We start from the raw sequence: 12,162 nt of genomic DNA, 5'->3' as shown, positions 1-12,162 counted from the left end.
GGTTTTGGCCAATATATTTACTTAAAGACATTAATAAATCATTTTCTTATAATTTTCTGTCATCTTTTGTGTTTATCACATCTTTCATACAAAATTGGGACACTTTGACCAATTTTAAAGGGTTTCATCGCAGGAAAAAGGCTGCTAAAAATGCTCAAGGAAGCCTGAAATAGGTTAGTTCAAGACAAGAGGAGTAAGAATATAAATTACTAGAACCATGTCCTTTGGTCTGATTAAGCCAAGAAAAAACTATTTGGTTAAGATGGTGTCAAGCATGTGTGGCGGCATCCAAGTGAAGACTGCAAAGACAATGTGTGATGGGAGCGTCATGGTCTGGGGTTGTATGAATGGTTCTGGAACTAGGAAGCGACAGTTCATTAAGGGATCTGTTACGATCACGCCGCGTCATCGTGGCACGATCGGGAATGGATTAGGACCCAGTCACAGGTAAGCAGGATGAGGAGACGCAATTAGCTTCAAAGCAACATCTTTAATAACTCAGAAGGGATCTTACAAAACAACGAGGACTTGTGAAACGAAAGCGATACCAAACCGGAAACAGGGGAACGAGAGGTATCGAGGAGAAAGGTAGCGTGGCTGCATGGCTACTGAATCCACGCAGTGACCTCCGGGAACATGCAGGAATTGTGCAGGAGCTTGCAGGAACGATCCGACAATGATAATAGAACTAATTAATGTTTAAATACTAACTCAGGAAGTCATCAACAGATTGATTCCAGCTGCTCTGCCTCTACAGCAGGCCAGGAGGGACAAAATGACAGTACCTCCCCTCTAAGGGACGGATTCCAGACGTCCTAATGCCGAATGTCCATGAAAAGCGAAAGGCAGGCAGGGAGGGCGGGTGTGTACCGTTATCATCGTCCGGGGGGCGTCCGCGCCAGCCCGTGAAGAGACGAGGGAGTGGCCGGTCCGGCGGGTGTCCGCGCCGGCCTGAGATGAGGTGAGCAAGTGGTCAGTGCGGCGGGTGTCCACGCCGGCCAGTGACGAGGCGTGGGAATGGTCGGTCCGGCGGGCGTCCGCGCCGGCCGGTGACGAGGCGTGGGAATTGCCGGTCCGGCGGGCATCAGCGCCGGCCAGAGACGAGGCGAGGAAGTAGCCGGTCCGGTGGCCGTCCGCGCCGGCCAGAGATGAGGCGAGGAAGTGGTCGGTACTACGGGTGTCCGCGCCGGCCGGTGACGAGGCATGCGAGTGGCCGGCCCAGCGGGCGTCCGCACCGGCCGGTGACGAGGCGTCAAGGTGGGCGGTCAGGCGGGCGTCCGCGCCGGCCTGAGACGAGGCGTCAGAGTAGCCAATCCGGCGGGCTTCCACGCCGACCCGAGACGAGGTGTGGGCGAGGCCGATCCGGCGGGCGTCCACGTCGGCATTTGGAGAGGTGACCCCCTCGTCCAGGGGTGCCGGAGAATCGCTCTCGCCGTCGCCGAGCCCCTCATCCAGGGGCGCCTGAGAGTCGCTCGCGCCGCCCCCCGTCCAGGGGCGCCGGAGAGTTGCTCTTGCCGCCGCCGACCCCCTCGTACAGGGGCGCCGGAGAGTCGCTCTCGCCGCCGCCGACCCCCTCGTCCAGGGGCGCCGGAGAGTCGCTCTCGCTGTTGCCAAGCCCCTCGTCCAGGGGCCCGGGCGCGTCGCCGCCGCTTCCGGGCAGGCAAGAGCTGGGCAGGCAAGAGCTGTGCGGGCAAGAGCTGTGCGGGCAAGAGCTGTGCGGGCAAGAGCTGTGCCGGCAAGAGCTGTGCGGGCAAGAGCTGTGCGGGCAAGAGCTCGGTAGGCGGGAACCGGGCACCCAGGAACTGGGCAGGCTGAAACCGGGCTGGCCAAAACCGGACAGGGAGAAACCGGACAGGATGGGACTAGGCAGGCAGGCACTTGGCAGGCGGGAACTTAGCAGGCTGGAACTTGGCAGGCTGGAATTTGTCAGGCTGGAACTTGGCAGGCAGGAGCTAGGCGGGCCAGCCGGCACCGGAAGCCTGGTTCGTGGCTTCGGCACGGGTGCGACTGGCGGCCCAGGTGGCAAAGGGAGTATTTTGCGTGGCTTCGGCACGGGAATTTGGGAAGCTTGGAACGGCGTGGTCGGGCGAGGCGTCTGGACGGGCGTGGTCGAGCGAGGCGTCTGGACGGGCGTGGTCGAGCGAGGCATCTGGATGGGCGTGGTCGGGCGAGGCATCTGGACGGGCGTGGTCGGGCGAGGCGTCTGGACGGGCGAGGTCGGGCGAAGAACTTGGTCAGGGGCTTGAGCGTCCAGGTCCTCCTAACGCTTCTCCCTGCGGCGCTCGCCGCCTCCTCCGGGAGGACGGCACAGCACACCCGCCGCCACGTGGTGGGCCATTGTAGATGGCCAGTCGACACGGTGAAAGACCTCGCTGCTGCGCCTCCCCACAAAGACAAGTTGGGCAGCGTTCTAAACTCCTCCCCGAGCCTCCGAGCCGGCCGCCACGCGGTGGTCCACTGTAGATGGCCCGTCGACAATGCAAATGCTGGTCGCGGTAATCCAGGTTGGAGTAATCGGAGAAAGAGTAGGGGTCAACGTCCTCCGGTGGAGTGTATCGGACTCCGAATCCGCTAAGAAAATCACTGTCCGAGTCCGAATCTCCAGCATACAAATCAAGTAGCTCCCGGTCATCCTCACCAGAAAATTCAGAGTCCCAACCAACAAAGTCATCAACAGATTGATTCCAGCTGCACTGCCTCTACGGCAGGCCAGGAGGGACAAAACGGGGTGCTCCTGACAGGAACAAAGAATGCCAATCTGGGAATTAAAATTCTCTTAACCATAATTTTTCAGAAGGTTTTCATCTCAAAGAACAGCATAATAGAGCTGACTGATCTGGATGAAGGAGAAAGCTATTGTTTTAATGTCCAGGCCTTTATTGGAGGCTGGGGACTCTCCCTCCATTGAGGAAAAGACTTGCTGGAGTTTGAATTCAGATAACTTGCGCAATGAACTGGGGGTGTCAGAACTTGGGTATTATGACTTAGCTGTGCTGGCAGCCCAGTGCGACGGGCTGAGCGAAGGGTGGGTTTAAAGGTGGATGGAGGCTCAGAATTACCTCCTAGTCGGGATTCCTCCGCTGCCAGAACGTCTCCGAGGTGCCCACACCCCGGCGTGTCCATTATAAACTCCCTAAAAGATTTTGGGGGATTCTTGCTGAATCCATGTGGTCGGGGGGCTTCGAGAAGGGTGGCTGGCGTCGACGAGAGCGTCGGCGCGAGCGTGGGTGGCGTCCCGCTGGGTCCATGATGGTCGGATCGTTCTGTTACGATCGCGCCGCGTCGTCGTGTCACGATCGGGAATGGATTAGGACCCAGTCGCAGGTAAGCAGGATGAGGAGAGACAATTAGCTTCAAAGCAACATCTTTAATAACTCAGAAGGGATCTTACAAAACAACGAGGACTTGTGAAACGAAAGCGATACCAAACCGGAAACAGGAGAACGAGAGGTATCGAGGAGAATGGTAGCGTGGCTGCATGGCTACTGAATCCAAGCAGTGACCTCCGGGAACATGCAGGAATTGTGCAGGAGCTCGCAGGAACGATCCGACAATGATAATAGAACTAATTGGTGTTTAAATACTAACTCATGAAGTCATCAACAGATTGATTCCAGCTGCACTGCCTCTACGGCAGGCCAGGAGGGACAAAACGGGGTGCTCCTGACAGGAACAAAGAATGCCAACATGTACTTTGGCATACTGAACCAGATCATACAATCCCCTTCCTCTGTAAACTGTGCTGCGGAGTAATATTCCAACATATTAACAAACCCAAACACACCAAGATTACCACTGCCTTTCTAAAGAAGCTTAGGCCTTTTCAGACAAGCGAGGAAGATGGCCATTATAGAATTACCACCATCTTTCTTCATTGGAGACAGTACAATGCTTTTTCCACACGGCAGACATGTCGAGTCTTTAGACCGACTGGTTTGAAGCAATAAACGCTTCTAAAGATTGACATGGCAAACCTGTGACTTCTTTTCATATTCCAGTGTGCCAATCAAACAATTATCAGCCAACAGATGCTTGAAAATAGTGTGCGGGCATGAAAACCATGATTGTTCCAGCCAAAGAGACTCTGCAACTTGCATTGGGATATTGTTAGCGCTTTCCTAACAACATACATAGTCCAAACATTTTGTAATAATACTCTTTCTTCCAACATACCACTTCATGTCATCTTCTTTGCAGCTGATGTGGGCAGACCTGATTTCAAGTTGGAAGTGACCAACAACAAAAAGAAGACTATGCTGTATGTGACTGACCCACTCACTGCATTGTTTAAAGAGGATCACCAGCTAGACATCAGAGATATTTTCTTAAAGAATCTTAACTACAAAGTTACATATGGTCGAAATAAGAGTTCTGGCAAGGTGAATTTTAGCAATGATCAATCTACACATCAATTGCATGTGAATTTTGGGTTCACAATCTGGGAATTAAAATTCTCTTAACCATAATTTTTCAGAAGGTTTTCATCTCAAAGAACAGCATAATAGAGCTGACTGATCTGGATGAAGGAGAAAGCTATTGTTTTAATGTCCAGGCCTTTATTCCAACCCGCAGTATCAGTAAACAGCTGGGGGAGTTGAGCCAAACTCAGTGCTCTGACGGCGACAAAAAATCTGTCTTTAAAGGTAAGCCTATTAAGCGTATCTAAGCCAAACTAATTTCAGATATACTGCAGTGTTGCAGCTAGACTCCTGGTTTGACCATATTTACATACTGTATTTTCACAGCTATAGGGCACACTTGAAAAGTCTAAAATCTTCTCTAAAATGGATGCTGCACCTAATAAGTCTGTGTGCGCCTTGTGATTGCACAAAATTCAACATTTTGTATGACCCTGACCGCTTGACTGACTGGCTTAATTTCTTGCGGACACGTTACTTTCTGCGGTCAACCCAGCGGACTTTCATGTTTTCATGGTCAAATGAGCAGATCCATTGAGCCAGTTGACTTCTGTGTGGTCATGGCGCTTTTAACTCTCCATAACACTCAATAATCAAAGAAACCACACCATATATAGCTGTAAAAAGAAAAGCCTGACATGAATGACAAGAGAATGCGGGTGTGAACACTTGGAAGATGGACTCAAGATATGGATGTAACACGAAATGAACAGTCGGAAGAAGCAGCATACATCTTCCACTGGATTGTCCACAAATGAAGTTCTTCTTCGCGCAATTCTTCTTTCTTCCATAGTCCGCGATCTTGGTCTTTCACACACAAGGATCCATCAGTCCCTCTTGTAAAGCAAGGAGAGAGTAAAATGCAGTCACCCCTGCAAGATATAATTCTAAAACAAACATACACACACCCACACAATGGCAGCTTATTGATAATGTGTTTAATTTGGGACAATAATAGTATGAAAGAGGCAAGTTTGTCTATACCAGGGGTAGGCAAACTTTTTGAATGGCAGCTTATTGATAATGTGTTTAATTTGGGACAATAATAGTATAGAACAGGGGTGTCAAACTCATTTCGCATCGTGGGCCACATACGGCCTAGGGAGATGTCAAGTGGGCCGGACCATTAAAATTATACCATGCTCTGCTATAAATAACCAAAATATCATGTCTTTCCTTTGTTTTGGTGTAAAGAAGCACAAGAACATTAGGAAAATATTGAAATTTAATGAACTATCCTTTAACAAAACATTTCATGAAACACCTCATATTTCCTTAGACAAATGTGCAATTTACTTTTATCATTCACAAATATGCATTGCAACTGATCCCACTGATTGTACAAAGGCACAAAACTTTAATTGGTACTGAAAAATATAGTAATGCACTTTAAGATTAAATGAGACTTTTAAAGAAAGGAATTTTTAAACCACTTACACATACGCATATAAAATCTAAATGTAATCCCTGCGTGCACCTTACAAACTAAGGAGAGTGATTTTAAATGTGTAATGAAGAAAGTGTTCGCCTGTCCTGTAAATCTGTAAACTTCATACATGAAACATACATACACATACAATACATACTGAAAATTTATGGAGTTGTATGAACAGTAGAATTCCATCACACAACTTTATTTTTGAAGCTGCTGACTAACATTAAAGTGCACATTTTTTAAATCACCACAGTAAGGATTCATCTTCACAGAGCTGTATTCTTTCAATGCAAACAGTATCTAAGGCAGCATTTTAAAGGTGTTAGTCTAGTCTGGACTTGTATTTGTTCCTGAAACTTGGCATCTTTTGGCCTGTACAAGTGCATCAACACCAGGGGTCATGTCCTGACTAGCTGTCACTTTCAGAATGTCATTTAAGTGCTTGTTTGTGAGCCTTGAAGAGTGATGCGGCTTGTCTTCTACTCTGATGGAAAGAGTGCGCCCCTTAGCGGATAATCCACGAATTGCAGCGAATTAAAAATATTAATTCCATGTCTTTTATGCATTTTTTCCACTTTCAAATTATCCTGCGGGCCTGATCGAACCTCCTTGGGGGCCGGTTCCGGCCCGCGGGCCGTATGTTTGACACCCCTGGTATAGAAGAGGCAAGTTTGTCTATACCAGGGGTGGGCAAACTTTTTGACTTGCGGGCCAGAATGGATACTAAAATTTGACAGCATTTGGACACGCAATGTAATTTATCAAACCTGGGGATTGAAATATAAGAAAAAAGACACAATTGAAGGTGAAAATGTATTTTCAAGTTTACTTTCAACATTAAGAACATATTATTATTCAACGAAAGAGAGTAGTCTTTAAATTGAGAGTGATGAGCGGTATTGCAGGGCAAAGGGAAATGAATGAGGTCATTGATTTTTACTATAATTTGGACAACGCCGGCGGGCCGGATTAAAAGGCCGTATATGGCCCGCGGGCCGAGGTTGAAAAACATGTACATACACGAATCCGGGGGTGGGGCGAGCGAATCCGGCAACGACGAACTGTCCGGTGGCGAATCCGTCGACCAAACGTCCGTTTGACCAAACGTCCGGTCGACCAAACGTCCGGGGACCAAACGTCTTTCGACGAAACGTCCGGTCACGACGAAGGTGGAGTGCTCCCTGCAGGTCCTTGAGTTAGACAGGAGTATTCTCTTCTGTTAGCTCTTTGTTTCGAATAAACAAGGCTTTCAGGAGCAAAGCTTATTATACTTCATTGCAAGCAAATATGATGATAATAATATGAATGTGTGTAAACATTTTTTAATAGCTAGGCCAAGCTTATAGTACTTCAATGCGGGCAAATGTATAATAAAATGAAATAAGAAAAAACATGAGATGTTACATTCAGTTTAAGAATTAAAAATATTTTAAATATATTAAAATATTTGTTTTTTATATTTTATATGAGATGAGTGGCATGAAAAATTGACGAGAATGTATTTTATTAGAAAATACATTAATTTAGATTAATTCAAGATTGAATTATTTTCCTGCCCTCACTTCAAAACCTGCAGTCTATTGTATTGTCATTTGTAATTGTCAGCAATTTACATGTCTTCATTATGTTCCGAATTTTATTATAAATATTGCATTTGAGAAATGCACTGTTGACGTACTCCTCATTATTAAAGCCAAGGGAATGAGGGTGGTGTTTCCCCTAATTTATTAATGCCTAGCTGCAACACTATTGTACTGGAAGTTTACAAAAATATATAGGTCATCAAAGAAACAAAATAATACGGGAAAAAACGCATAAACAATGTGTAGACCAGGACATTTTAAACCATTGTATTTTGTGTTAGTCTGTATTTTAATTGTATTAATTTAAATTTGTCATTAACTCATCTGTGTGTATCTCAAATCTCTTTTGGCCTAGTTTATTCAGTTGCTGTGATTGCAACTGCCATCCTCGTCATCATGCTGCTGATCATCACAACAATTGTAATAATAGTGTGCTGCAGGCGCAAGAAGAGCACCATCAAAACTGAAAATGGAGTCCCACTGCAAAGTATATAAAGGCCAGCTATTACAGTAACTTAGGCCTTTCTAGCACGAAGATCACATTGCAACGAGACATCAAAAAGTGGCACGACTCCTCAACAATTTTCAAAATGCCCAAAAAAAAGCCATTTCTGTATGAGTATGTGATTCTTGTGTGCTTTCTTTTCAATCAAAGGTGTTCGTTTCATGTTATCCTTTAAAATGTGGAGGTTAATGAAATAGTTATGCCGTGACTACAGCATGATGTACTACATTTCCTATTTTTTTCTTCGCTATGAGCCAGAACAGAACAGAATAGAAGACTATCTGTCTAAATGGCAAGATCTAACAACTGTCACTCTTACACTTTAGGAAGAGACAATTAACTTTTGAGGAGGACATGGGTTGAGGAAAAAAAGCTTGTGATGAGTGTCGTTTTTTCTCTTAATAAGTCAGATGTGTATCAGAATTACATACATACAGTTTCTATACGGCTTACCCTCACAAAGCTGCTGGGCATAGGCATACTGCAGTTTATCCCAACCAACTGTGGGCAGTAGGCAGGGGTCACCCTGAATTGGTTGCCAGTCAATCACAAAGCACAACGAGACAAACAACTCTTCATGCTCACACTCATAGCTAAGGAAGATTTAGAATATTCAACCAACCTACCATGCATGTTTTAGGGATATGTGAGGAAAACAGAATACCCAGAGAAAACCCGCGGAGAAAACATGCAAAGTCTGCAAAAGAAGGTTGGACCCAACCAGGGATTGAACCCTCGATCCCAGAACTGTCAGGCGAACGTGCTAACCCCTCAATCACCATTCCACCAGTATCGGAATTAATTTCTTGATCAATAATAAGCAATTAATACGGTTTATATAAATTATACATAGGTTAGGCGGCCCTCACACTTCTGAGATCGAGGGTTGGCTTCCGTTGTGACACTCCAGTGTGTACTCCAGTTTCATCTCACATTCCAAAGACATGCATGGTTGGCTGGTTGAACTCTAAAATACCCCTAGGTATGAGTGTGAGCATGAACAGTTGTTCATCTCATTGTGCCCCTGTGAAACCCGCCTTCTGCCCGCAGTTGGCTGGGATAGAAACTCCTGCGACCCCTGTGAGGATAAGCATATGGAAAATGAATGAAAAATACAAAGAAAGTCATTGAATTACCAGAGTTTAGTTCCTACACTGGTGACGTCATTACAATGTCCAAGTAAGATGGAATTTACTGGCAAAGATGGAATTAAAGTCAAAATATTTTGTATAAAAAATAAAGTATATTAAAATAAAATGATAAGATAATATGGTGTATTCACCATTCCTGCTGAGAGGTGGATGGAGAAGAAGGAGGCGAGGCTATGAGAGCTATTGCAAAAGAAATGTGCATCTGCCCTGACTTTTGGCCACGTAACATCTGTGTGAACACAAAACTGGTTTGGGCATAATGTATATTGATTGAAGTAATATTACAAGATGGAAGACATTATATTATTTATTTTCTTTACATGGGTCGGAGGTTGTTTGGTTTTGTGGATTTCGACTGTTTTCGATGTAAGGTCTATGTGAAAACAAAACAAACAAGGATTTTTTTGCACAACGGTTAAAATTTGCTCTGACCAAGGCACAATAATGGGATGGATACAGAAAAACACAGCAAATAGAGAGAGAGGTAAACAATAAAGCTAGGTACATAAGATAATATCGATTCATTTTCCGAACCGCTTATTCCTACATGCGTTGCGGGGGTGCTGGGGGGTATCACAGTCAATGGGCACCAGGCGGTGGACACCCTGAATTCGCTAGCCATTTGTAGGGATTAAGGGATTTAGCTGTAATAAATAAAAAATACCTCGACACTTCAAAGCTTGACTAGCATTGATTCACGACATAGTGGCTTGGATCCTCTACATATATATGAAAAGTTTCTAGTTTCTAGTTAATATAAACATGACCTGCAGAAAAAAAAGGCAAGTCACAAATGAACAGTATTTCAGCCGCCACTACGAGGGAGTGTTTACCTTCAGTAGTGTGGCTCCTGCCAGCGAGGAAAAGAAGGATCAAATGCAAGGAAGGGGAAATTTTTGCTGCCACAACCAGACCATCTGGCCCATGGCATAGGCCAGTGCAGGATCGCGGTCTAAGGTGATGGACCAGACAAAGCATGACTCAGAAAACCACACCATTATTGGAGGATGTCTTGCCTCGCCCGGACGCGGGTTCCCAAGCGGCACTTGGCTCTGGTCGTGTCTGAGGCAAAATCCCGGGCATGGGAGGAGTTTGGTGAGACCATGGAGAATAACTTCTGGGTGGCTTCAAGGAAATTTTGGTCCACAATCCGACCTCTCAGAAGGGGGAAACAGTGCACCATCAACACAGTGTATAGTGGGGATGGGGTGCTGCTGACCTCAACTCGGGATGTTGTGAATCGGTGGGCCAAATACTTTGAACACCTCCTCAATTCCACCACCGCACCTTCCCATGAGGAAGCAGAGCCGGGGCACTCTGGGGTGGAACCTCATCTCTGGGGTTGACCGAGCTGGTTAAAAAGCTCCTCGGTGGCAGGGCCCCGGGGGTGGATGAGATCCCCCGGAGTTTCTGAAGGCTCTGGATGTTGTGGGGCTGTCTTGGGTGACACGCCTCTGCAACATTGCATGGACATCGGGACAGTGCCTCTGGATTGGCAGACCGGGGTGGTGGTTCACCTTTTCAGCCTCAGTATTGCATCCCTGCTTTTTGCAGGTGATGTGGTACTGTTGGCTTCATCAGGCCGTGATCTCCAACTCTCGCTGGAACGATTCGCAACCGAGTGTGAAGCGGTCGGGATGAGAATCAGCACCTCTAAATCTGAGACCATGGTCCTCAGTCGGAAAAACGTGGCATATCCATCAGGCCCTTCCCCAGGTGGAGGAGTTTAAATATCTTGGGGTATTGTTCACCAATGAGGGAAGAATGGAGCGAGAGATCGATAGGCGAATCGGGGCGGCATCTGCAGTGATGCGGACTCTGCATGATATAAAAAGAAAAACAGTCCCTATATAATTACGGTCAAATTGTTCCTTGGAAATATTTACTCTAATAAAACATTTGCATTCACCATATAGCTGTATTGAATAATAACAGTCCACTCATTAAACCTAAATAGAAAGCATTTTAAATAGGCTTTTACTCCAATTCTCCAAATGTTACCTCATCTCATCTCATTTTATGAACCGCTTTATCCTCAGTAGGGTCACGGGGGTGCTGGAGCCTATCCCAGCTGTCTCTGGGCCAGAGGCAGGGGACACCCTGAATCGGTGGCCAGTCGATCACAGGGCACGAGGAGACGGACAACCATGCACACTCACACTCATACCTAGGGGCAATTTAGAGTGTCCAATCAGCCTACCATGCATGTTTCTGGAATGTGGGAGGAAACCGGAGTACCCGGAGGACACCCTTGCAGGTCTAGGGAGATTATGCAAACTCCAAACAGGTGGATGTGACCTGAATTTGAACCCAGGAACCCCAGAGCTATGAGGCCGACGCGCTAACCACTCGCGCCACCGGCCCGCCCTCCAAATGTTAACACTTTCTACAATAGTTAAGTCCAATTTAACATAATAAAAACAATTGTTTAAATTCACAAAAAATGTTCCCTCTTTGGTAATTTATAAATTATTTTTTTCTATAGCTGATCGCTATGGTATTGATAAAACATGTAGGATACTCTCTGAGCATTCAAATCCACATACATTAATTTATTAATTTTCCTTTTAGAGTTTTAAATCTCAGCAAATTATGCTTCTTCTTTTTTGTCATCATTGAATTTGGAAGGTTGATTTTGTCAACATGTAATCTAAAATTACACTAAGGATATTCATCCTCTATTTCCAATTGATTGATCTGACCACATGTCCCCCTGTGGGGGTATGAATTAAATTCAATCACCAATTTGAAGTTCAAGATCTCAAGCAACACATCCACCCATGCCAAAATGTGGCCATTTATAAACCAGACAAAGATTATATTTGCCAGGCAGAGCATTGTGTGATGAAAAACGAGGCTATAATTCAATTAAAACACATTTTTCTTTTTCGTCCAAATAAATCCTACATTCAATTGTACTAGTGCTTACTATATTAATATTAATTCATAATATATTTGATAATACACTTGTGCTTTTCTCAAAGTCTCCCAATATCAGCCCCATTTATTCCTATATTTTAATTTGTGGCTTAGCAAAATAGTTGGATATATTTTCACACTTTACGCAGGC

General features: G+C 45.6%; 1 protein-coding gene across 1 annotated transcript in view; it reads left to right on the top strand.

Annotated features, from left to right (window-relative positions):
* f3a (coagulation factor III, tissue factor a) overlaps positions 1 to 9,209 on the top strand; it is a 74,410-nt gene extending 65,201 nt beyond the window's left edge. The window contains exons 4-6 of the mRNA XM_077623779.1: positions 4,198 to 4,379; positions 4,475 to 4,643; positions 7,792 to 9,209. Coding sequence (XP_077479905.1) covers positions 4,198 to 4,379; positions 4,475 to 4,643; positions 7,792 to 7,931 — 491 coding nt within the window. The 3' untranslated portion in view covers positions 7,932 to 9,209. The remainder of the gene's footprint in view (positions 1 to 4,197; positions 4,380 to 4,474; positions 4,644 to 7,791) is intronic.
* The last annotated feature ends 2,953 nt before the right edge of the window (positions 9,210 to 12,162 follow it).

The sequence above is a fragment of the Stigmatopora argus genome, chromosome 17, assembly GCF_051989625.1.
Source record: "Stigmatopora argus isolate UIUO_Sarg chromosome 17, RoL_Sarg_1.0, whole genome shotgun sequence".
NCBI classification, from domain to species: Eukaryota; Metazoa; Chordata; class Actinopteri; order Syngnathiformes; family Syngnathidae; genus Stigmatopora; species Stigmatopora argus.
This window is presented reverse-complemented; position numbering and strand designations above follow the sequence as displayed.